This window comes from Panthera pardus, unplaced genomic scaffold (genome assembly GCF_024362965.1).
Source record: "Panthera pardus isolate Hobbes unplaced genomic scaffold, ASM2436296v1 HiC_scaffold_18, whole genome shotgun sequence".
Lineage (NCBI taxonomy): Eukaryota > Metazoa > Chordata > Mammalia > Carnivora > Felidae > Panthera > Panthera pardus.
The window spans coordinates 20,624,544-20,651,384 of record NW_026526743.1 but is presented as its reverse complement, the minus strand read 5'-3'; the positions used below and the strand labels follow the sequence as shown (position 1 = coordinate 20,651,384).

Sequence of the window (26,841 nt, the reverse complement as noted above, 5' to 3'; positions counted from 1 at the left end):
GCTTACCTGTATTCTTAACTCTTAATAATAGGTATTAAGTAAATATTTGTGTTGTGCCTTGACAGGAGCTTTGAAGGCTGGTAAAGATTTGATGGGAAAGTGGGAGGGCATGCTAAGCCAGGGACAAGGCTCCAAGTCACAGAGGAGCAAAGCGTGTGTTGGGGAGACGGTACTGGCGTATGGATGGGCAGTTTACTTGTATGTTGTTTGTAGGAGTGGTTGGAAGAACAATGCACGTAAGTCTTTGACACCATGATATCCATCAGGCAAAGAAAAGGAGTAAAAACCACGGAAGTTCCTGAGGATTATGCAGCGCAAGAAGCAAATGTGACGTTGGAAAATAAATTGCCATCTGGTAGGTGACTTAAATTAAAGCAGCATTTTGGATTGCTATTATTTCTTCAATATTAAAATATCACTCTCCAATAGGGTACAGATTTGGTGAGCCCTAACATTTGAGGAAACTTGTTCTAATACCCTGATGTTTTAGTTTGACAGATGATTTGACTGCAGTTTGATGATCCTGGTTTCACAGCTGTGACCAGATAAAAGGTCACAGAGCTCTGATGGAACCCCTTGTTTGTCAGCTGTCTGTGCAGTGGGTTCTGGTTTTGCCAATCTTTGACTTTCTAAAGTAATGCTTTCCCCCATGCTTCAGATTTTAGTCTGTTTCTAATTTTTCTGGTTTGTGTATGCTGTTCACTCTAGACAACATTAGCTTGGGTGACTTTCTCATTTCGTTAAGGTATTGAAAGATGAATCAAACATTTTTTTATTCCTTATTTGAATTCCTGACATTTTCTCCTTTGGTTTGTGAGGGAGTGGTGGTCAGAACTTGGTTAAGTTGTTTACGTAATGCTGAAGATTCTTGCTAAGTGTACATCAAATGACCTTAATTATGAACTTCCCCAGTGTGGAGTTGCTTTCTTAACTAAGCATGGTCAAAGATTTTTAAAAATAAGCATGAGGGGCGCCTGGGTGGCTCAGTCGGTTGAGCGTCCGACTTCGGCTCGGGTCATGATCTCGCGGTCCTTGAGTTCGAGCCCCGCGTCGGGCTGTGGGCTGATGGCTCCGAGCCTGGAGCCTGCTTCCGATTCTGTGTCTCCCTCTTTCTCTGTCCCTCCCCCGTTCATGCTCTGTCTTTCTCTGTCTCAAAAATAAATAAACGTTAAAAAAATTAAAAAAAAAATAAGCATGAAAAATTCCTTGTCTCTTCACCATTTTGGATATCTGACAGAATTCATATTAACTCAGCCATGTTAATTCTTATCAGCCAGAGCTAGTAATTTGGGGGGAGCAGTTTTATAAAATAAATCTGTACTGAGAAGTCAAACCATTCAACCATCCAATAAATAAGCAGTTTTGGACAAGATAGAGTACTTTCTGAAGACTTACACAATGTAACTTCACGTTTGCCTTTTTATTTTTATACGCTTATTTATTTTGAAAGAGAGAATCTCAAGCATTCTCTGCACTGTCAGCGTAGAGCCTGACATGGGGCTCGGTCCCATGAACCGTGAGATCATGAACTGAGCCGAAATCAAGAGTCAGACACTTAACCAACTGTGCCACCCAGGTGCCCCCAAGTTTGCTTTTTTTAAAATTAAAACATAACTTGAGGATTCTTCATTTTACTGAGGCAGTATTTTTTCATGTCAGGAAAAAAAAACCCTGAAAACTAAAGAAAAGCAAAAAAAAAAAAAAAAAAAGGAAAGGAAAGAAAGAAAGAAAGTATTCCCACAAACAAACCCATCCTGAGACTGTCATCCATGAAACTTGATGTTGCTGTGGAAACGGTGTTCTTGCCTAGGCACACCTTCAAGCAGTCACGTGGTTTTACAACGTTGGGATCCTGGCTGTTTTGTAATTTGCTACAATTCTTTTATTATGTTCCAATCATGTCACAAGTCAGTCAATGTGTTTTAAAAATGTTACTGGTGTAGTCACTGTGTGGCTATAGCATAACTGATTTAAGAATTCCTGGTTGAATAAGTGGTTTTAAACCTTTCACCTATACGAACAGAACTAGAGTAAATGTTCTTGTGGCCAAATGTTTGTTTAAAACTTTATTTGGGGTTATAGGCCAAGATTTGGAATTGCTGGTCAAATGGTATGCTCGTTTTGGTAGCTTTTCCAACTTCCTGCCCTCTCGTGTTCCAGTGAGCTGCCACGTTATTCTCCTACTGGCAGTGTTTGAAAACTATTCATTTTGTACCCTTGTTAAAACAGCGTTAACGTTTTTAAGCTGTCAAATTGACCAGCATCTAAAAAATTGTAGCCCATTGTTTTGATTTGCATTTCTTTAATACTAATGACTGTGAATATTTTTGTCTGTCTGTGGCCCTTTTTTTTTTTTTTCTGTGCATTGCCTGTTTGTCTCTGTAATTTCTTTCCAACTGAAATATTTAGTTTTTTAATCCTGAAGGTGTTCATCCCATATTGAGGATACTTAAGCTTTCTTATACGTGCCATGAATATTTTTTTCCTAGTTTATGTCCTTTAACTTGGATGTTTTTCTCCCGATGGGTTGTTGAATTTTAGGTAGTCAAGCTTTTTGGTAGCTTTTAATGAATAAATCACAAATTATACATAGATCATCTGAAAGATTTTCTATATCCTAGACCTGCGCCCCACTTAACTCCTCCATTTCACAAACTTCACAGTTGAACTACAGTTATTAAACTATGCCAAACACAGACCGTAGGTACTAAGATAACTAAGGTAATGAATAAGCTCACGATTTCTGCCAAAGTGGACAAGTGAGCAATTAGATATCATCGGGTAAAAACCATAATGAGGTATGAAAACAGGTCTCCGGAGTCACAGCAAGGAGTTCCTAACTGTCTCCTGGGAATAGAAGCTTCGCCAGTGACAGGCAGTTGGAACTTAGCATACTTGATAGTCTGAAGTGGCACTATTAAATTCTATGTTGTTTACTGACTTAGTTATTTATTTTTTCTAAAAGGTGGTACCAGTAGAAGATTATGGAAGCTTCTGTCACTTATGGTTGGTGGAACCATTGCCCTTTGCATTGGACTTCTTACATCTGTCTACCTGGCCACTTTACATGAAAACGACTTATGGTTTTCTAATATTAAGGTATGGCATCCTATTACTGTTGTATGATTTCCTCATCAGTATCTCGAGTAGTTAAGTGTGTAGATGAAGGACCAAGATAATGCTGCTTTGCTGTAAAGAATCTAACCTCTTAAAAGGTTTGCCTATAGCGTAGAAAGACTGTTATTTAAAATAATATCAGGATGTTTGTCATCAGTGAGTTTTCTCATTTCATGAACTTGCTCTAGTTATGGGACAGTAACTCTAAACCAGTATTTTCCCACTGTACGTTGTGAAATTGGTGCAGTAAATCATGAGTAACGTTCGTGATTAAAATAAGATGCAAGAGGATATTATCATATACACTAGGGTTGAGAATTGTTTGTGTCAATTATATGTTGTGTTAATTGTATAACTGTTGTGTTAATTATATGTATGTATGTACAAGCTGGGTCACAGTATATATATATTTTTTTCTGTTGGGCACAATAAAAAAATCAAAAGCCAGTCCTCTAAACCATGGAGTGTTAATCTGGCTCCATAGACGACCTCAGTGTGTTCCTACCTTTCTAATTGTACATGCAGTGGTTAGAGGGTCGGGGAACCATTATTTTCATCACATTCTCAGGAGGGTCTGTGACTTCTTAAACACCAATTTCCTTGTTCTCTTTTTTTCTCTTTTTAAACGTTTCTAGATGTCTTTTAATTTGCCATTGTTTTCAAAACAAGCATATCACTTAAGCAAGGAGACTTTTATATCACCAGGGGTTTTCAATCCAAATATACTTTGTTTTTTTATCCCAAGCGTCATCATCTTTGACCCTGTTTACTATCGTGGCTTCTAATGACTAGTTGTTATAAAGGTAAAATTCACTATCAAAGGTCAAATATTTATAGGTGAATATTCAAAAGAATCAATGCAGAATCTAAAACAGTTCTCGGGGTACCTGGGTGGCTCAGTCAGTTAAGCATCTGACTCTTGATTTCGGCTCAGGTCATGATCTCATAGTTCATGAAATCGTTTTCTGTCTCAGGCTTTGCACTGACAGCATAGAGTCTACTTGGGATTCTCTCTCTCTACCCCTCCCCTGCTCATACACGTGAGCGCACGCGCTCTCTCTCTCTCTCTCAAAATAAATAAACATTACAAAAAATTTTAATAAAAAAAGTAAAACGGTTCTCAAAGAGAGTTTTCCAAAATATTTTGAACTTTGGTTCCATTACTGAAATGAGTCTCCAAAGGGGACTACTTTAGGGGCGCCTGGGTGGCTCAGTCATTTGAGCATCTGACTTCGGCTCAGGTCATGATCTCACTCATGGGTTCGGGCCCCATGTCAGGCTCTGTGCTGATGGCTCGGATCCTGGAACCTGCTTCGGATTCTGTGTCTCCCTCTCTCTCTGCCCCTCCCCTGCTCATGCTCTGTCTCTCTCTCGCTCAAAATAAATACTAAAAAATTTAAAAAAAAAGAACAAAAACAAAGAGAACTACTTTGAATGACAGATTTAATTTATACAGATAACTTATAGTATGTTTATTTTAAAAACCTGTTCTTCTTACTCTATAAGTGTAGCGTGTATCTATGTATATATTTTTATACAAAAATATCATGGTACAAAGAATAATCCTTATCTTTCAGGAACAGTGGGTAGTTTTTCTTGTCAAGAAAAATTTCACTCACCTATATCTCTTTATTTTTTTTATTTGTTTTTTTTTACTGTTTATTTTAAGAGAGAGAGCATGCGCTAGCCAGGGAGAGGCAGAGGGAGAGAGAGAGAGAGAGAGAGAGAGAGAATCCCAAGCACATTCGATGCTCAAAGCCTAAGCTGAAATCAAGAGTTAGACTCTTAACCAACTGAGCCACCCAGGCGTCCCTCGCCTATATCTCTTTAATAGAGTGCTTATAAACAGATTCCCTATAACTAAACAATCTTATACTTATTTATCAACACCAACATTTTGAATAAAGACTGAAATATCCCTGTGTGGGCATATAGCTAAAATTAAATGTTAGTAACTGTGTAGTAAGTAAGGAGAAGATGCTAAAAGAGGTCACATGGCTTAATTTCAAATTGTAATTTTAGCTCTTTAAAGTTTTTAGGTGGCCTTCCTAGTAACCTTAAATAAATACACCCCATCATCAAGAAACCTGAGCACCCTTGATTTTCCTTTTTATTCTCACCAGGTTAAAGAAGTCATTATACTTTTACCTAGTGTTTATGGAGCACCCCTTCTGTGGGTAGCATTTATTGAAACACCATGGGGAACATGGAAAGAATAACAGAGACTAATGAATTTGCCAGCAGGTTTTCCAGTGTAATAAATTGATCCAGTAAATACATATTAAGCACCTATAGTATACCTGCAGGGACTGCGTTCAGTTGTAGCGATACCTCCAACTGCAACAAGGCCCCTGCCTGCAGGGAGTTCACACCCTTGAGGGTACAGGCAAGTTGGCAGACATTACAGCCCATCCAAAATCAATACCTTGCTGGGGAAAGACATTGTGGGAGCACAGAGGAGGGGTAGCCTAACCCAATTTTGGACGCTCAGGGAAGGTTTTCTGGAAGAAGTGATGGTTAAGGAGACCTGAAGGATGAGAAAGGTTAACCAGTCAAATTGGGGAGGAGAAGTGAATGTCATAGGGAAGGGACGTGCAGGAACTTTGAGAGGCAAGAACGTTGAGAGCGTTGAAGGTGTTGGCAGTAGTCAGCCTGACTGGAGAACAGATGGGAAGAGAGAATGTACAGGGATGGTAAACAGAGGTCATGAAGGTACAGCAGTGTCATTGTCTTGGCGTGCTAGAAAGATGGCTCAGGCTGCAGCGTGGAGAGTGGACCTGAGGAGGACAGCACTGCGGGAAGAGGCAACCACCAAGAAAATCCAATTCAGTGGATTCGGTAATACCTGGATGTCAGTAAATGCACGTCATCTGTGCACCAGACACAGGTCTAGGCCCCGAGAAAACAGCCTTTGAATTCTGTTCAAAGAGGAGGGAAGAAACAGGAACCAACAAGAAATAAGTCCTATGGTAGAAACCAAACAGGGTGGTGACATAGTTACAGGGAGGGAAAGCAGACCATTTTGAAGACCAGATATACATCAACACTGAAATCCTAAGAAGAACAGCCAAGCTAAGATCTGTGAAAACGTCCTAAGCAGAGGGAACAACAACTGGAAAAGCCACAAGGTAGGACAGAACTCGTCCAGCCCGAGTATCAGAGAGAAGGCACGTGTGGCCAGAACTCTAGGAGCACAAGGAGAACAGGACCAGAGAGGAAAAGACCAGATCATGCTGGAGAGAAGTGGATGAACTCAGAGTTTATTAGAAGGTGGATTTAGAAGGATCTATCGATTCATCATTTGTGTGGATGGTGATTGGGAGGAAGGAATCATCAGTGGTGATCTACTTTCTCCCATTAGCAGCTGAATAGTTGGATGGACATACCATTCACCGTGATGATGAACCCTGTTGGGAGGAACAGGTCTGGGCAGTGGAGTAACTTCTGACAAGAGCTACCCAGAGTTAAGCCAGACTTGACCGGCTAAGGGCACTACAACACCACCCTCACTTCAGATACCAGTCACAAGTTTGGGGATCCTCAGGCCACCTGACTTCTGACCATAAGTAGGCTATAAATTTTGGGATACCCACTATCCCCTCAGGTTCAGTAATTCACTAGAATGACTCACGGAACTCAGGAAAGCGTTACACTTATGATGATAGCTTTAATACAACAATGGGATACAAATCAGAATCGGTGAAAGGCAGAGACTCATTGAAAGTCAGCGGTGGGGGGAGGTCCCCAAATTCAGACTTTCCATTGTCCTTTCCTTGTGGAGTCAGGACATGTTGTTCTCCTGGCACGTCAGTGTATGACAGTGTGTTGACTATTGTCAACCAAGAAAGCTCACCTGGGCTCTGGTGTCCAGAGTTTTTACTGGAGTTTTATTATGTAGGTGTGATTGATTGAACCATTTGGCCACAATGTTGAATTCAATCTCCAGCTCCCTCTCCTCCCCAGAGGTTGGGTCGGTGTCAGCTAGCTCCAAGCCCCAACCCTCTGATCACACATTTCTGGTCTTTCTGGCTTGGCCAGCCCCCATCCTGAGTCATCTCCTTAGAACACACTATCAGAGGTGGTCCCGAGGAACCAACTGTGAATGACAAAGATGCTGTTATCACTTGGGAAATTCGAGGATTTATTGGCTACCTCCCAGGAACCAGGGACAAAGGGCAGCCAAATTCTTTAGAGGGGACGGTGAGACAGCAAATGATAATCCATGTTTGGATACGTTATGAGTCACTTTCGAAACAGTCCAAGGAGGGAGATATGGAGTAAAGGGAGCTGGATCCACGGATGTGGAGGCAGGAGTTCCATCTGTGTTGGAAATGGACATTTTCATATTACCAGCTTATAGACGTGTGGGCAAGATTGTTGGAGGAGTGTGCAGAGTGAGAAAGAGACCCTAGGCTAGTTTCTTGTCTCTGCCTCAGATACCATCTGGAAGAAGCTATAAAACAGGAACGTACTCGAATCTAACAGGTTTCTTCCCACTGACACCTCCATCCCCTGAAATGTACAGTTGAGCTCAGTCTTATTGCATCTTCTTCTCTTTATTCAAGCAATGGCTTATAGCACAGACTTGTTTTCTCTGCATCACAAGAGGAATCCTCAGATGTTTCGACTGTTTCGCAAACCTGATGGTACCTCTGCGTGGGCATTTGGCTTGTTTTTCATCTTAGATCACGTAGACCCAGTGCTGTCCAGTGGAACTCTGTGCAGTGAAGGAAATGATCTTTTTCCACACTGTTCAGTACAGTGGCCACGAGCCAAATGGAGCTGCTAAACACTTGATCCGTGGCTGTTGCAACTGAGGAGCTGAATTTTACATTTTACTGAATTTTAAAATGTGTAAACATTTTCTGTGAATAAACCATGAAGCTGGTAGCCATTAATGATCAAAGACATTGCTCAGTCAGAGGAAAGCTCATTTTCCGAGTTTATATATGCCTTCGTAAATTTTACTCCTGTAATTTACACCATTTTCATATTGGGGGATTATGGGAATACTTGAGAAGTGTAAATCTGTTTTCCTTTTGTACTTGTGGGTTATAACTTAAAATTGCTAGGCTACTTTTTTTTTTTTTTTTTTAAGTTTATTTATTTGTTTTGAGAGATAATCCCAAGCAGGCTCTGCACTGACAGTGGGACTCGAACCCAATGAACCAACCGCGAGATCATGACCTGAGCTGAAATCAAAAGTCAAATGCCTAACTGACTGGACCACCCAAGTGCCCTGGCTAGGCTAATTTTCATGAAAATACTTTGATCTCTGAATACTTTGAATTCATTGTAATTATTCAGAGAGTAAAAACCTTGCTTATAATATAGACAGGGGCACCTGGGTGGTTTAGTTAAGCATCCGGCTCTTGATTTAGGCTGAGGTCATGATCTCACAGTTGTGAGATCGAACCCCTACGTCAGGCTTTGCACTGAGCAAGCATGAACCAGCTCTGTCCCCAAAATAAATAAATAAATATTTAAAAACATATTGAAACAGGCAAATCATAGAGTTTTATTTATGTGTTCAGAATGATTTTTTTTAAGTTTATTTATTTTGAGAGAGAAAGTGTGATGGGAGAGGGGCAGAGAGAGAGGTAGAGAATGAGAATCCCAAGCAGGCTTTCCATTGTCGGCACCAAGCCTGACGCAGGGCTCGAACCCAAGAATCACGAGATCGTGACCTGAGCCAAAGTCAGATGCTTAACTGGCTCAGCCACCCAGGCACCCCCAGAATGATATTTTAAATGTTAGTTGCTGATCATAACAGCATTAGTATTTGAATGAAGAAGATGTTGGTTTTAAGTGGTCATAGGAAATGTGTATATACTATCCTTTCGTGGCATATTTTTAAATTTTATTTTTAGTTTTTATTTAAATTCCAGTTAGTTAACATACAGTGTAATATTAGTTTCAGGTGTATGGTATAGTGATTCATCACTTTCATACCAACACCCGGTGCTCATCACAACAAACGTGCTCCTTAATCCCCATCACCTATTTCATTCATCCCCTCCCCTCCCCTCTGGTAACCATCAGTTTCTTCTCCATAGTTAAGAGTCTGTTTCTTGGTTTGCTTCTCTCTTTTTTAACCCCTATGATCATTTGTTTTGTTTCTTAAATTCCACATAGGACTGAAATTATAGGGTATTTATCTTTCTCTGACTTACTTCACTTAGCATAATACCCTCCACCTCCATGTCACTGGAAATGGCAAGACTTGGGTCTCGTTTATGGTTGAGTGATATTCTGTTGTATGTACGCACCACCTCTTCTTATCCATTCCTCAGTCAGTGGACATTTGGGCTCTTTCCATAATCTGGCCATTGTCAGTAATGCTGCTGTAAACAATGGAGTGCATGTGTCCCTTTGAGTTCGTAGTTTTGTATTATTTGTATTATTTGGGGGAAACCCTAATAGTGCAATTGCTAGATCATAGGGTAGTTCCGTTCTTAATTTTTTGAGGAACGTCCATACTGTTTTCCAGAGTGGCAGTTTGCACTCCCACCAGCAGTGCACCGGGGTTCTCCTTTCTCCACATCCTCGCCAGAGCATGTTGTTTCTTGTGTTACTGATTTTAGCCATTCTGACAGGTGTGAGGTGACAGCTCATTGTAGTTTTGGTTTTCTTTGCATATTTTTTAAATTAAAAGTTCTTCTCCTACTGTGTTAACAACTGTGTTCTATTTTCCTTGCTGGGAAATTGAAAGTATAGTTTTTAAAAATAGCTTTTATTGAATGTCTGCTATGTGCTTAGCCCTGTTTTAGGTGCATTTTGAGCATATTTAATCTGGCTGTTTCCAAGGACCAAACATTCTAACTCTAAATTGTCCTTTATTTAAAAAAAAATTTTTTTTGTTAATGTCTATTTATTTTTGAGAGAGAGAGAGAGAGAGAGACAGAGCATGAGTGGGGGGAAGGGAAGACAGAGAGGGAGACACAGAATCTGAAGCAGGCTCCAGGCCCCGAGCTGTCAGCACAGAGCCTGATGCGTGACTCGAACTCATGAACCATGAGATCATGACCTGAGCCGAAGCCGGACACTTAACTGACTGAGCCACCCAGGTGCCCTTCTAAATTGTCCCTTAAATGCAACCTGCTTTTTTGTTGCCCTTTATTATAAACAAACAAACTAAAAGGGTTCAACGCCCATGCCTTACTTGCTGTGCTACCCTCTGGTGCCCAGCACATCATCAGTGCTGAGTGATAGTGGTCTGTTTGGAGTAGTTCACCTCTACAGGTGAGGGAAGCGGTCTAGGCAGGGGGAGGGGGGATGGGGACAACGGCTGTTGTAAAAGATCTGGGCCAGCACTAGAGCGAGCAGGGGGATGCAGCTTTGGGAGCTGCCTTCAGGCAGAGGACACAGAAGTGCTGGCAAGTGGGGAGCCCATCAGTGTGTTTGTCATGATTTGTGTTTAGTAGACGCTGGAGTGAAAATACACATAACACTGATTCCTTTTAGTTTTTGAACATGTATTGTGTTACTTATTGCAAAAACTATATTGTGACAACAACAAAAAACTTTTAAGTAAAAGACATTACTCAGTTTTCATTACCTCATCAAAAACCAGTTTTCAGTTTTCCCTTCCATTCTGCATCCTACATGTGTATATATTTTACTTATTTATGACTCCAACATAGTTTTCAAAATCAGACTTCTCTGATGTTACATCATATGCTTTTTCCATATGTACATAGGTATACCAACTTCCACAATTATCATGGACATGATTGTTTATGTAACTCAAAATTAAAAAAAAATTATACTCTTAGTTATTTCACTGTTTCTAAGCTCCCCAATTTTGGGGTAGATTGTTCCTGTGTGGGTAAAATCCCTAAAATTGTTTGTTAATCAACTTCTTGTTTTAAAGTGGCCGTGTAAAGATGTCAGTTCCTTCTTTCTTTAGAATTACCTCAAAGCAATAAGGAAAATGAAAAAGAGATGGTTATTTTCCAGCTTTGACAGAACCAAGAGTGGTCTCTGATCTGGAACCATAGTGTATGAGGAAGGGCCGCCTAACCACGTGAAACTCAGAGGAGCGTGGAAAGGTAGGGAGAGAGGATTTTGGAGGAAGCCTCCAAAGCTGAGTTCTCCAAGGTTACTGGCATATCCTGAGGGGTGAGACCGAGGTCCGCTGTGGAGAACCACGGGGCCAGATGTGAGCAGTAATGATGGAAGCTTTCCTGGAGACGCCCTGGTATGAAAGAGAAGTAAGCTAGGCAGGCTGAAAGGAGTAATCACAGAGACAAGCCATTTTTGTACAAGTGGAGTTTCAGAAGACCCGGATAAAGAGAGAGAACTTGCGTGTTGCACAGCTCTGAGGCTGCCAATCTTGGTTGGCTAAAATGAGGAAAAGACTAAAGAGCTCACTGTTGTAAACCACGCTGAATCACAAGGAAGATTCTTGCTGGCCTGACTTGTGGCCCTGGCCTGTCCCCCACATGAACTTCCTGCAAGAAGTTGGTTTGGTAAGAACTTGCCACATACAGAAGGGAACTAGCACAGGATCTGTACAATGAACCTGGAAGAAAAAAAGGAAGAGAAGAACCAAGAACAAGTGTTGGTGAAGAGCAGTCACCAGAAAAAATTTATAGCAGGGACATGAAAATTGTGACCAAACAGGTCCCATTAAAAACCAGACACAATAGGGGCGCCTGGGTGGCTCAGTCGGTTGAGCATCCGACTTCGGCTCAGGTCATGATCTCACAGCTCGTGAGTTTGAGCCCCATGTCGGGCTCTGTGCTGACAGCTTGGAGCCTGGAGCCTGCTTCAGATTCTGTGTCTCCCTCTCTCTCTGCCCCAACCCACTCGCATTCTGTCTCTGTCTCTCTCAAAAATAAGTAAACATTTAAAAAAAAAAAAAAAAAAACAAACAAAAAGAAAAAAAAACAGACACACCTGGGTAGTTCTGTCAGTCAAGCTCCTGATTCTTGATTTTAGTTCAGGACATGATCTTACCTTCGTGAGATGGAGCCCTTCTGTCAGTGCAGAGCCTGCTTGGGATTCAGTCTCTCTTCCTCTCTCCCTACCTCTCCCCTGCTGATGCTGTCTCTCTGTCTCTGTCTCTCTCTCTCAAAAATAAACAAATAAAAAATAATAATAAGCATTTGCCACCATAGAAGATGGATTCAAAGCAGGGATGTAAGAAAGTCTATACCGTCTAGGAAGACAACAGAAAGAACTGAAACGTGAACTGGCAGAACTTAGGCAAGAAGTAGAATCAAAAGATAAAACCGTAACAATGACGACGGTGTTGGAAGCAACACACAGAAGACTAGACTCTGCAGAAGGCACAGAAAGAGAAATGTTGGACTGATAAAAGTAAACAAAATGAAATGGAATTCGTACAGTTACAGTAGTAGGGAGAAGCTGACAGCTGAGGAAGACAGCAGCAAACACACATAATTTGTGTCCCAAAAGAAAAGAACCAAAACAATGAAACAAGGGAGAATCATGTTTAAAGATATAATTCAAGAAAACTTGAAAAATGAAAGATGAATTGAATCTACAAGTTGAGGGGCATCAGGAAAACTTGGCCTCGACAGATCATCAGCAGGGTATAGTTCTGTGAAATTGGTGGCCTTCAACAGTAAGAAATCCCCAGACATCCAAACAAAAGGGAGACAAGTCAGTCTGGCTTCCAACTTTTCCATGGTGACATTTAATGCTTAAAAGATCTTGAATGATGTCTGCAGAAGACAAGAGAATGTGATTTATATGTTTTAATGCAGTCATTCCATCCTGCATAAAGCACCCAACAAACTGTTTTGATTCTGAGAAATCTATTTTTTTTTAACACCTGAAGAAATTGTTAGAGGGAAAACTTTACCTGGCCAAGAGATAAAAGGCAAAACAATGGCAGAAGGCCTATCGGTGAAGTACAAACGTATTTAACTGTAGGACTAGCACCAAATATTTATAGACAAAATATATATGATGTAACAATGTAGTAATACTCAGTGATGTTATAACAATGAAATAGTAGCAATAACAATGTAGTAAAAAGAAGAGGAAGGAAAAGAGAAGGTAGAAGATGGTGGAGGTATCCATTTCTTTATTTTTGATAGCTAGAAGTCAAGTTTCATTTAAAAATGATAAGAAACAGATGTATATAAAAGAAAATGCCAAGAAAATATCAAGTAAAATTGGGCAGGGGAGAAATACAAATTTCATGAGATTGTAATCACTCGTTATAGGAACTCAGTAGATACTATCCATAGAAATAAAGAATTAAGTCATCCTTGAAAGTTACAGTTCTAGAGGTAACTCCTACAATAAAAACATAAACCTTCGAAATTAAAAGACACACACAAGCAGACACAGGCAATATAGTAGAGGATTTGTTCTAAAAACTGTGACAGAAAACGTGTTAACACAAAAATGTCAAAATATTTTTGCATAAATAAATATACGTCTGCTTTACTCACCTGATGAAAACTCTGTGTCACAGAGCAAAATCAGATCACTTACTATATGGATAAGATTCTCCCAGAACAGTTTCTTGGATTAGATCTAAGGTGTAGATAAGAACTTATTGAAATACTGCAAAAAAAGGGAAAGAAAGTCTCAGAAAAATGAGGCAAAGAAAGGCAATTTTTCAGTGATAAAGATGCCGACCACAGATAGGACTATCTATGTGTCAAATAACTTAACAAAATTTATAAAGCAAAAGCTACAGGAAATACAAGAAGTAATAGAGAAACCCATTACTATTGAGTTTTAATTCTTAGTCCATAAAAAAAGCAGGTGGTCAAAAATGAGAATATAGAAGACCTAGAGAAAATAGTAAGATCTAATTTATAAATATCTAATGACAGAATGTATGTTCTTTTTAAATATCCACAGAACATTAACTAAAATATTCATATGTTCAGCCCTAGAGAAAAATCTCAGACCCAGAAATAGTATTTCCTTATCACGTTGTGGTAGTGCATAGAGTTGTCTTATTCTCGGCTTTGGGGATAATGGTCATAGACTCACAGTATGCTCTTTTAATTTATTCATTCATTTAAATGAAAACTGGAGATAACTAATTAAGAAGAAAAAGCTCACTTTCTGGAAATGTAAAAATAACTTTATAAATAATTTTTTGTTCACATTAAAACTGAACTTATAGAAATTATAAACAAAATCTAGAAAATGATGAAAACCATGTTTCTGGATTATGGAATACAGCTAAAGCAGTATTCAGAAGAATTTGTAGCTTTAAATATTGTATTATGAAATAAGAATGAGTAAACAAATGAATTCATTATTCCACTTACGTAGTTGGAAAGTAAACAAAATGTAGCAACAGAAGGAAGGATAAAAATAAAATAAGAAATTGATGAGTTAGAAAGTAGGAAAATAATTAATAAATGAGTGATTATTTGGGGAGTAAAAAATAAGAAGGATGAAGATAGGGTAGGGAGTACAAATACCCAAAATAAATACCAGAAATAATTGCAGAGATGATGAAATGTGGGAGCAGAGAAATAACTATGGAGACCAAGAAATAGAAAGGAGCCACGTGGTCTGTTCTGTTTGATTCCGTGCAAATTAGATGAATGGGTGAAATGGATGCTTTTCTAGGATATAAATTGGCAAAACTAGCCCCAGAAAATATAGTTATTTCTGCAGATGTGATAGAGAAGACTTAATAAAGAACTACCCATCCTGCACTCCCCAAAACAGCAGACCCTGTTGATTTTATGGAGGAATTTTACCAAACTCTTACTGAAGAACCAAAATATTCCAGTACTATTTCAGCCATTCTAGAACACCAAAGAGAAAGAAAACTTCTAGATTATTTTTATGAGTCAGGCATAACACACCAAAACTGAGGATCAGAATATAACTACAGTCAATTTTTCTTACTCCCAGCAGTTATATTCTAAAAGTCACTGAACACTGAATTAGAGAATACTAGTCATTGCTCCTGGGGAAATCGCGCGCGCGTGTGTGTGTGTGTGTGTGCATGCGTGTACGCGTGCATGTGTGTCACACATAGGTCTTAAATTCTAAGAACTCCCGGTAGATTCTGTTTTCTTCATTTTATAAAAGAGAAAATGAGGTTCAGAGTTGTTAAGTGACTTGCCTAAGGCCGTCCCACTAACAGGTACCAGAGTTGGATAGAAACCCCGTCCACCTGGGCGCAGAGCTTCTGACACTGTGCTGCACTGCCCCTTAGCGCAGTCACCTTCGGATCACTTCTGTATGACAGCTGGAGCAAGAGGCAGAGCACAGTTGGGAACCGTGCGCATGAGGCAACTCAAAGTGTCACCGCTCTACACATGACTGCAAAAGCACAGCGAGTACTTTTTGTCAATCTTGTTGTTACAGATTTTAGTTAGTAGGCAGGTTTGCAAATCAGAAACGTGTGAATGATGAGAATCAACTGTATGTAATGTAAGTAATATAAAAAAACAAAGCTCAGGGACTAATCCCACTTATATATATGTTGAACCAAAAATTCTAATTAATACTAATAAAGAGAATCTGGTTGCATGTTCAAAGTAAAACGCTCCTGGGGCGCCTGGGTGGCTCAGTCGGTTGAGCGTCCAACTTCAGCTCAGGTCACGATCTCATGGTTCGTGAGTTCGAGCCCCGCGTCGGGCTCTGGGCTGATGGCTCAGAGCCTGGAGCCTGCTTCCGATCCTGTGTCTCCCTCTCTCTCTGCCCCTCCCCCATTCATGCTCTGTCTCTCTCTGTCTCAAAAATAAATAAACATTAAAAAAAAATTAAAAAAAAAAAAAAACCCAAAGTAAAACGCTCCATGAAAAAGTCATTTTTCTACCAGGAAACTAAAGGCAATTGCTGAGAAATCTAGTAATACACTTGTTTGTTCTGTTAGTACTTCAAAAGATGCAAGAAATGGTATTTGGAAAAAATATAGTATCATTTTCTTGTAACACACGTAACAAAATAAGAATTGGCCAGATGAGCCCATGACATCAATGGAATAAAACACAAAAACCATGTGATTATCTTAAAAGACATTAAAAAAGTATTTAACAGAATTCAACAACTCTTCATTTTTTTTTTTAATGTTTATTTTTGAAAGAGAGAGAGAGTGAGATGGGGAGGGACAGACAGAGAGGGTGATAGAGAATCCGAAGCAGGCTCCACACTGTCAGCTCAAAGCCCAGCGCAGGGCTTGAACCCACGAACTGCAAGATCATGACCTGAGCCAAAGTCAGATGCTCAACCAACTAAGCCACCCAGGAACCCCTCACCAACTCTTCATAATAAAAAACACTCAACAGACTAGAAATAGAAGGGATCTTTAGCTTCAGAAAGGGCGTCTGCCAAAAATCCAACAGCTAACATCATATTTAATGGTGATAAATCAAAAGTTTTCCCCCTAAGATTAGGAACAAGACAAGAATGTCTGCTCTAGCCATTTCTTTTCAGCACTATACTAGAGGCCCTAATCAGGGAAATCGGGCAAGAAAATGAAACAAAAGACCTCCAAATTGGAAAGGAAGAAGTAAAACTGGCTCTGTAGAAAACATGATCTTCTATATAGAACCCACTAAAAAAAAACTATTAGAACTAATAAATGAGTTTATCCAGGTTGCAGGATACAAGATCAATACACAAAAGCTAATTGTATTTTTATACAGTAGCAATGAGCAAACCAAAATTAAATTAACAAGAGTTTCTTTTACAATAGCAACAAGATAATAAGATACTTAGGAATAAATTGAACAAAAGAAGTATAAAATTTAAACCATGTTCATGAATTGGAAGACAAGATTGTTAAGATAGCAATACACCCCAAGTTGGTGTACAGATTTGACGGATCCCTCTCAAAATGGGATCTTTTTGCAGAAATTGACAAGCTGACCACATTTATATGGAAACTGAAATGACCCAGAATAGCCAAAGCAGTTTTGAAAAAAAATAAAATAAAGTTAGAAGACTCACAACAATAAGCAAGAAAGTGTGGGACTGGCATTAGGGTAGATGAAATAGCATTGAGAGTCCAGAAATAAACCATTACATTTATGACCAATTGATTTTCAACAAAGATGCCAAGACAATTAAATGAAGAAAGAATAGTCTTTGCAACAAGTGATCTGAGGACAAACGGATATTCATGTGTAAAATAAGGAAATTGGGCCCCTTCCTCGTACACACACACACAGATGAACTCAAAGTGGGTCAGAGACCTAAATGTAACTCTGAAGCTTCTAAGAGCACACTGTACACCCTGTATGTTGGCCAATTTGACAGTAAATTATATTTAAAAAAGTAAAATGCAAAGAAAACATGAATAAGTCATCATGGCTTTGGGTTGGGCTCGGCCATCCTAGATACACCAAAAGCACAAGTGACTAAAGGAAAGGAAAAATAGTTACATTGGACTTCTTCAGCATTAGAAAGTTTTGTGCCCCAGAGCATACAATCAAAACGAAAAGACACCACTCAGGGAGAAAATATTTACAGATCATATGCCTGATAAGGGATCTGAATCTGGAATATAGAGAGAACTATAACAATTCACTAATAAAAACACAGCCCAATTTTTTTTTTATGAAAAAAGGACTTGAATAGACATTTTTCAAAAGATGATATACAAATGGCTAAAAAAGCACATGCAAAAAAGATGCTCAACATCATTAGCCTGTCAGGAAGTTCTACTCAAACCCACAATGGGATAACACTTCACATCCACTGGCAGGGCTGTAATAAGAAGACATGTAGTAACAAATGTTGACAAGGATGTGGAGAAATTGGAATGTTTTACAGTGCTGATTGGAATGTAAAATAATGCAACCACTTTGGTAAGCAGTCTAGCAACCCTCAAACAGGGAAACATAGTTCTCAAATGATCTTAGCCGTCCCATTCCTAAGGAAATACCCAAGAAAAAGGAAAACATACCCACACAAAAACTTGTACATGAATACTCATAGCAGCGTTTTTCATAATGGCCCAAAGAGGAAACAACCTCAGTGTCCACTAAGGGAGGAATGGGTAAGTAAAATGTGGTACATCCATACAGTGGAATATTATTTGGCGATTTTGCAATGAGTGATACATGCCGCAGCATTAGAGGAGCCTCGAAAACTTGCCGAACGAATGAAATCAGGCCCAAAGGACCACATATTGTATCATTTCATTTTACGGACTGTCCCGGAGAAGCCAACCTAAAGAGATAGAAAGTAGATTAGTGTTGCCCAGTGCTACAAAGCATGGGGGATTTGTAGGGTGATGACTCCGAGTGGTGATTCTTTTTAGGGGTAATGAAATGGTCTAACATTGTAGTGATGCACGTATAACTTTGTGAGTACAGTAAAAGCCATTGAATTGTACACTTTAAATGGGTGAATGGTATGGTATGTGAATTCTGTCTCGGTAAAACTTAAAAAATAGATGCATCCTTTTTTTTTAATATAGCATGAATACATTTCAGACCAGATGCTAAGACCTTCCCCATTAGGGAAACACTAGAACAGTGCTAGCTATCTAACAGAACTTTCTGTGATGATGAAAAGTTCTTCATGCTGTATTACTAATACTCTAGCCGTTAGCCATTTGTGTTCAAAAACTGAGAAACTGAATTTTTAGTTTAATTAAATTTAAGTAGGCACATGTGGCTAGAGGCGTATCCCAAGCCAAAGCTGTCTGTTAGTACTATTGTTTAACATTGCTTTGGAGGTACCAGCAATATAAACAGGAGAAGTAAAAAGTATAAAAATTGGGAAGGAGGAGGTAAAATTACTTGTAGGTCATGTCATTATATACCTGGAAACCACAAGAGAATCTGAAAAATTATTACAAGCAATAAGAAAACTCAGTAGCAGGGACTAAATACACATTTAAATATACAGAAACCAAAATATTTTATTTTAAAACTTGTCAGATTTTTTAAAAAAAAATTTTAATGCTTTTATTTATTCTTGAGACAGAGACAGAGCATGAGCATGGAAGGGGCAGAGAGAGAGGGAGACAGAATCCAAAGCAGGCTGTGGGCTCTGAGCTGTCCGCATAGAGCCTGACGTGGGGCTCGAACTCATGGACCGTGAGATCAAGACCTGAGCTGAAGTCGGATGCTCAACCGACTGAGCCACCCAGGTGCCCCCAAATTTGTCAGTTTTTAAAAGTGCTGCCTGGCAGTCCTGTTACACTTCCTTTGTCCATTAACCCCCCAGCTCTCCTAGACGACCGTTCTAACCTGTTGTTCCCTGCTTTTCCCCCCAGACCTTCCCCAGGGTTACATTGCTTCCTGTTTCACTGTGGAGGGGAACCCACTGCCCTCCTGCGTCCTCTGGCTGGGGTTCTGTCAGGTGAACTGACAAAAGACAGATTAACAAGAGAAAAGCGTACAAATTTACTTAAGACAAGTTTTACGTGACACTAGAACCTTCATAAGGAAATGAAGACGTGAAGAAATGGTTAAACCTGAGCATTTTAATACTGGATTTGACAAAGAGTAGAACGTGGAAAATATCATAGGAAGAAAAGGGGCTGAACTTAGTTAGCAAAGCCTGTTTGTTCAGATTCCTCTCCATGCCCCTCCACCTTCGGAGATAAGGATTTCTTTTCCTCCGGGTAGAGGGAGTGCACCTTTCACAAGACAGTCTTAGGACCTGCTTCAGGGGACCAGGGAGAGGCAGAGAGCCTTCCTGCACCTGCCATTTGTCACATTCCTTCAGCTTAAGATACTCAGTGAGTCAAGGTGCCGTATTTGGAGGTAGCATTTCAGGAACCCTGTCGACTGAGGAAGGAGAAGCAAGCTGAAGAGACCTCCCACGTGCTTCAGCCCCACATCTGCCTGGATCTGTGCCCGTGTGCACCGACTTGTCACCCTGTGGGTGGCATCTGCTCCCCTGCCTTCGGCCAAGTTACATCCCTCTGGCAGTTGAGTCTCCCCTGCCTTCTCCCGTCCTGGGGTCGGGAAGGCTCTTCTGTCCCCATCTTCTCTTTCAGCTACTGTCCGTTGCTCTGCTCACCTTAACACCCAAACACACCCAGAAAGTGTGCAGTCCCACAGTCTCTATTCCTCTCTTCTTAATCTCTATCTTGAGCCCACCCCAGGCAGGCTGCAGCCATGGCACTGCTCTCTAAAAGTTCCTGTCCAGTTTAGTGGTCATGTCTCAGTCCTCATTTTTCCTGGACTCCAGGACGCGTGTTCTCCTGGATTTACTCCTCCCTCTCCAGGTGGTTCTTTGGCTCCTTCACAGGCTACCCCTCAGCCTTCTGACCTCTTGTTGGCAGAGAATCCAGGACTTAGCTCTGTACTTTTCTGTCCATTTGTCATTTCTAAGAACAATCTTACCTATAGCTTTAAATACCATCTCTACGCTCATGGCCCCCGAATGTCTGTCCCCTGCTCATACCTTCCCCTGAACTCCAGACTTGTATATACAGCCGCCTGCTTGACCACCTGAGCTGGGATGTCCAACAGGCATTTCGAACTTAACAAGTCCACATCAAACGCCTGACTGTACCTGCCCTCAGGGGTTTCTCCTGATACCTCCTCTCTGTACATTGCAGCTTCGTCCTCCGGTGGCTCGGGGCTCCTGCCCTTGAACAGTCCTGGTTCTCTCAAGTGCCCTGTCCGTTTCCCTTTAACAATGTGTAGAATGTGATCACCTCTCACAACCCATATCCCCACCGGGATTATTACAGCAGCTCAGAGCCCTTCACAGTCCAGCTCAGCAGGTCTGAAACCACACTCCTGACCTCCCTCACCTCCCCACACACACACCTAGCTCAGAGTACAAGCCTGGAGTCCTAGTTAGCTAGCAGGACTGGGTGTCCAACCCCATGTTATTTCACACCACTCTACCGTACCGCCCCCGACCTTCCTTGCTCCCTCCACCTCAAACCACGCTGCCTTCCTCATTGTTCTTCAAGGTGTACATGAGCTGTCCTGTGCGACCCACAGGCTCTCCTCCACATGGCTCACTGCCCCGCCTCTTCAGATCTCTGTTCAGTAGTCACTTCATCGGTGCGGCCTTCCCCACCCAACTGCAAGATCACAACACCCTACCCCTCGCCATCCCCCTACTCTGCTTTTTATATTTTACACATTTATTTGTTCTCCCTCTGTTCTAGATTACAAATTCCATGAAGACAAAGATTTGCATCTCCTTTGTTCCCTGCTGAATCTCAGCAAGAGAACGCTTGTCACTTTTTGGTCAGTAGCTGTTTGTTGAATGAATGAATGAATGAATGAGGAAGATAGAGGAAAAAGAGACCAATTAGAAACCCAGAATCCAGTGGGAGCTGGTTTAATAGTTCAGGCAGGGGCACCTGGGTGGCCCTGTCAGTTGGGCGTTCGACTCTTGATTTCAGCTCAGGTCATGATCTCATTGTTCGTGGGAAGGAACCCCACATCAGGCTCTGTGCTGACAGCACAGAGCCTGCTTGGGATTCTCTCCCTTCCTCTTTCTCTGACTCTCTCCCTCGTGTGCGTGCTCGCTCTTTCTCTCTTAAAATAAACATTTTAAAAAAATAGTGCAGGCCAAAGGCTCTTCATCCCTTCTAATTGATACCTTTCCTTCAATAGTCATTTTCTTTACAAAAATGCATTATTCTTTCTCATTGAAACCTAAACCCCTTGGGGTCGAGGACTAAAGTTTTATACCTTTGTTTCCCCAGCAAAGAAATGTTCAGTGATAAGGAAAAATAATTCTCATTTAGCTAAAAAAACACTCATGTCACTCAATTTTTACCAGTTTTTTTCAGTCTTTTCTTATGCTAATATTTTCCACTGTTATTCTCATATTCGTTTGATGTTACGGAATTTGCATATCTTCCCACTGAATACCCTCACTCAGCAAGGACTCTCTAGAATACGTAGAGTTAACTAGCCAAGTTGTAAGTCCAGGGGTACCAAGAGTGGTGGATGCTTCTGTGTGAGCCCGGTGGGTGCCGGGGGTGCGGGGGGTGTGCTGTCAGCAGTAGCCCAGCCTGTCCCCAGCCTGCCCCCACACGAAGCTCTCAGCCCTAGGGCAAGATCATTCCATTCTGACAGACGGACAGGGGGCTCACCAGACAATGAACAGAGTACATGCCTTAAGAATGTCTGCTAAGGGCATGGTTCCCAGTACGAAACTTCAAGAACAGCTGTCTTATCGTGAGCTACTGTTTCTTGGTGAGATGATTTGTTACCTGCTCCTGAAACAGACTGCATTTGTAAAGTTAGTCTTTCCGTGGCTTCCCCACCACCAGCAGCCTACTCAGTTTGGACACAGTTTTTGTAAACAAAAGTTATTTACATGAAGAGTCTTAAAAACTAACGCGAGGTTTCCTTTGGCAGATGTGGTGTCATTTGCCTAAAAGGCGCTGTTACATTTTGTGTGTTTCTAGGGGACCCAAATCACTCCCTGTGAGCAGTCATTGTTTTAATGCTTTTTCCTTTTAGTATTTTTGTCAAATTACTATATAAACTACTATTAAATGGTTTTCGTTGTACAGCTCCTTAAAAATAACACCGCTTTTGTCTGTTTCTTTCTGTCATTATCTCCAGAAGAAATGTTTTCATTCTCCCGACATCACGTTCCCTGTGGAACTGATGGAAATGAACATATGAAGTATTTGTTCATGTTGCATTCTTTAGAGGGTAACTTGTATTGGTGTACATTTTCATTGGCACAATCCACCAGGCAAAGTGTAAATTGCTGTAAAACTGGAAAAGTGTTTGAATGAGTAAAGCAGATGTTCTCTTAGCATGAAGCAGATGTAAAGCTTGCAAGTGTCTGTCTCATGAAGTATAGCATTTGGTCCCATACAGCTGGTGCCAAGATTACCAATTAATCATGTGTGAATGCTTTTTTACTAATAAGGCCCCCCTCTGTTCCTTACGCTTTCTGGGTATATTAAAGAGAGGGGTGGGGCACAAAAGCTTTCTACCTTTGTACCTGGAGTGGTGGGTTTTTTCTGTTTTTCCATCTTTATGAAGTCACTCTTCCTGTATTCTTGAGCCATGTTGGATATGAAGCCCCCTTCATGTGAGTGATTGATCTGGCTCTCCAGTTTGATTTGGGGATGTAGGTTTGACGTTAAGAGTATTCCATTGAAGACAGCCGTGCTTTGAACACTGAAAGGCAGCTGGAGAGAAGAAACCGAATGTAATTAAACTTTGTGGGTTTTTTCCCTGATATGCATGAACAAAAGCTAACATTTGCTCAGTTAACATCAGTTCACAGCCTCTATGGCTACTTGACCTTGTAGGAGTGTGAACATTGTAGAAACAGGCGATACCAGTTTAGTTTTATGTTATGAAAAGCAATAGAGCAGTTTTTCTCAAAAATTAAAGATGAACAGATTAACATGACTGCTGAGAATCGCCTTTACTGCTATGAAAGATAACAACACAAATCAGTGGCAAATGCAGAAGCTAAAAGAGCTCCATCACATATTGTCCTTTTTATAAAGCGAGGGTGCCAATGAAAGTGAATTTCAGAACCCGCCTGGTCCTTGTTTTCCATGTTTGATTTCCCCAAGATAAATTTGTTTTCTACAGAAGGAAGCCCAGTAAATAAGGTTTGCTACTCCACCCTCCTCTTGTTTTTTATTTTTTTATTTTTTTTAATGTTTATTTATTTTTGAGAGAGAGACAGCATGAGTGGGGGGAGGGGTGGGAAGAGAGGGAGACACAGAATTCGAAGCAGGCTCCAGGCTCTGAGCTGTCAGCACACAGCCTGACGTGGGGCTCGTACTACCGCGAGATCATGACCTGAGCCGAAGTCAGACGCTCAACCGACTGAGCCACCCAGGAGCCCCTCCTCTTGTTTTTTTAAAGAAGGGTTAACAATGATAAAACATAAATTTGTTTCTGAAGGTCAATAATTGGACATTTATACTCGGATAACATTTATACTCGGATAATTGATTAATTTATTCATGAATCAATTTGTATATTTTTTAAGGATAGGAGAAATATTTAAAGGGTAGAAGGAGTACATTAAATAATTTCAGGTCTGAAGATAAATAGCTTGGGTGGCTCTTTTCATGAGATGTTTATTATGATTTGAAAAATAGTTAGAGATAGGGGAAAACAAAGATGTATTAGAAGCAGCTTATCCTCTAGAACACACCATGTTTCGTGTTTATCATCCTCCCCCAATAAAATTGGGTTTGTGGAATAGGGATCTGTTGCGGTAGGAAGCACATAGATGGAAATACATTTCAGACAGTGTGTGCCAGATTCCAGGACCTGGTTCTTTGAACATTGGTGTAAGAGAATCTATAATGACATAAGTTATAATTTTCATTCACGTACACTGTTTTTTACATATATGAACTACAGTATCTAAGAATAGTAATGTGACTAGTCCAATGTCTTCCCCATCCTCCTTACCGGTTGCCTCCGTATTTTGTTAATTTAAATTTTAAATTTCTTGATGGCACCTTACAACCAAATTGACTAATAGGTATCACTTTAAATTTTCAGTTTTACAAAACTGAATATTTCTTGTATCTGTTTCCCTACAAGAGTGTCTTTCCACCAAGGTTATATTTGTCAAACTGAAATTCACATGTAAAAGGTCTGCCTCATTTCACTAAGAGTACCTTATGTTCTTAGAATAAAAAGAAAATTATTAATCTTATGTAATACTGTTAGCTTTTAGGTAGGTGTGTAACGCAATTATAGTTCTTTTCACTTGGGAGATTTTTTTATACTGTCCCTATTTTGATTCTAATATTACATAAGAATTGGTGGTATGGTTTTGTTTTGTTTTTTTTAAGTTTTAATTTGTGTGAAATAAAAGAAAAACCTTAACTCTGAAACATCAATGCAGATGGAATCCGTTGTCTCCATGTTTTAAAATGGTTTGCTATGGGGGTGCCTGGGTGGCTCCGTCGGTTAAGCATCTGACTTCAGCTCAGGTGGTGGTCTCACGGTTTGTGAGTTCAAGCCCCGCGTGGGGCTCTGTGCTAACAGCTCAGAGCCTGGAGCCTGCTTCAGATTCTGAGTCTCCCTCTCTCTCTGCCCCTCCGCCACTTGTCCTCTGTCTCTGAAAAATAAATAAATGTTAAAAAAAAAAAATTTAATGGTTTGTTATGGAAAATTTAAACATCTACAAAGGCAGAGAGAATTGTATAATAAACTCCTGTAATACATGCCCAGCTTCAACAATCATCAGCCTTCTATTGTTCTTGTTTGCCCAAATTTCTTAAGATTATATTTTGAGAGGTTTTGTGTGTTTGTTTTCCTTTTAAGTTGTAGTTCTGGATCCCGTTTCTACAGTGACAGTAGATTTAAAAAAACAAACTAGGTCATGTAAACCCAGTAGACCTCACTTTATTTCAGGAAGTGGAGCGAGAGATCTCATTCAGAACAGAATGTGGACTGTATTACTCCTACTACAAGCAAATGCTGCAGGCTCCGACCCTCATGCAAGGTAATTATAGCTGATGACTTTAGTGGGATCTGCTTCACCCCTTCCGCTATTTCTGCCAAACATACTTTTGCACTAAAGCATTTAGAATGCTTTATAGAACTTGGGTAGCTTTTCTGTGAACTTGTGTAGTTTTTCCCTGCCAACATCATCAGTGTTTGGCTCTGGAAGCAGTTATATGATACTTAATGTAACTCTCCTCTCCTCAGCTCTACTCCATCTCTGAATTCATCTGTTTCTGATTTCCTGGTTTTGCTGCTGGTTTTTCTCCTGATCATTTTGGAAAAAGTCTTCGCAGGTGAAGGAGTAGTGTCTAAAAACAGGAAGCGTTTTGGTAATACAAACAAAAATTACAGTTGTCCTTGTCCCCAATGTTCCCATTCAGCCCCTTACCTTGCAGTTGTCATTTTCCCACATTTTCACTGTTTGTAAGTGGTTTAGAGCCCGTACCCGTTACCTTTACTCCATCTAATAGGACCCCAAAAAGGATCTCTCCTGCTTAATCTATGTTTGATATGCTCCACCTGACAGAGACATTTGCTAGGTTTTACTTGGATTCAGATACATTTTTGGCAAGAATTCTTCACAGGTGATGTTTTGTACTTCTCCTAATTTTATTACAGTGGGAGACATGAAATGTTATCTTTCTTTTTGTGCCATAAATATAACCAGTTGGTTCCTATGCAATAAGGCTAATTACCCATCAGCCTTTCACTGAGTGGTTTTAGCAGCCACTGATGCTCACTGCCTATACCCACATTTCAGTAGTTAACAAAAGTGACATTCTGCATTCCTCTTGTATTTGTTAGCTGGAACTCTGTCACTTAAGAAACCTCTTCCTCATCAACTATTTGGTGACCCTGACGTACGGTTTATACAAAAAGGCAGGCTAAGTGCTGATTTTCTTTCCCCATACAGTTGATCTTCGTTATTCATAGAGTCCATATTTCCATACTCACTCACTAACACGTATTTGTGACCCCAGAATCAGTATTTGTGGTGCTTTTGCAGTCATTCGCAGGCTTGTGCAGAGCAGCCAAAAATTTTTATCACCTGACGGGCACGTTCCCAGCTGAGGTCCAACAAGGCGGAGCCCTGCTGTTGTGTTCAGCTCTCATACTATAGCGTCCTGTTCACAGTCCACCTGGGGCCTTGTTTTTTGCATTTTTGTGCTTTTTGTTGGTGATTTTGTGGTTTAAAACGGCCCCCAGCGTAGTGCTAAATCACTGTCTGGAGTTCCTGAGTGCAAGCAGGCTGTGAAGAAGGCACACCGAGAAAACACGTTTGTCAGATAAGCTTTGTTCAGTTATGAGTTAGATACTGTTGGCCATGTGTTCAATGTTAATGAATTGCTAGTATACGTTAAAAGAAGACGTCTTTAAA

At 40.4% G+C, this 26,841-nt stretch overlaps 1 protein-coding gene across 5 annotated transcripts in view; it reads left to right on the top strand.

Moving 5' to 3' along the window:
• The window catches only part of DPY19L3 (dpy-19 like C-mannosyltransferase 3), a 78,046-nt gene that overhangs the window by 1,617 nt on the left and 49,588 nt on the right, over positions 1–26,841 (top strand). For 2 of the 5 annotated variants that reach the window (XM_053906050.1, XM_053906049.1), the window contains exons 2-4: positions 214–355; positions 2,966–3,099; positions 25,371–25,461. In XM_053906050.1, the coding sequence (XP_053762025.1) occupies positions 253–355; positions 2,966–3,099; positions 25,371–25,461 (328 nt within the window). In that variant the 5' untranslated portion in view covers positions 214–252. Of the gene's footprint in view, positions 1–213; positions 356–2,965; positions 3,100–25,370; positions 25,462–25,667; positions 25,757–26,841 lie in introns of those variants that run through there. The other 3 variants (XM_053906052.1, XM_053906053.1, XM_053906054.1) reach the window with 3 other exon arrangements.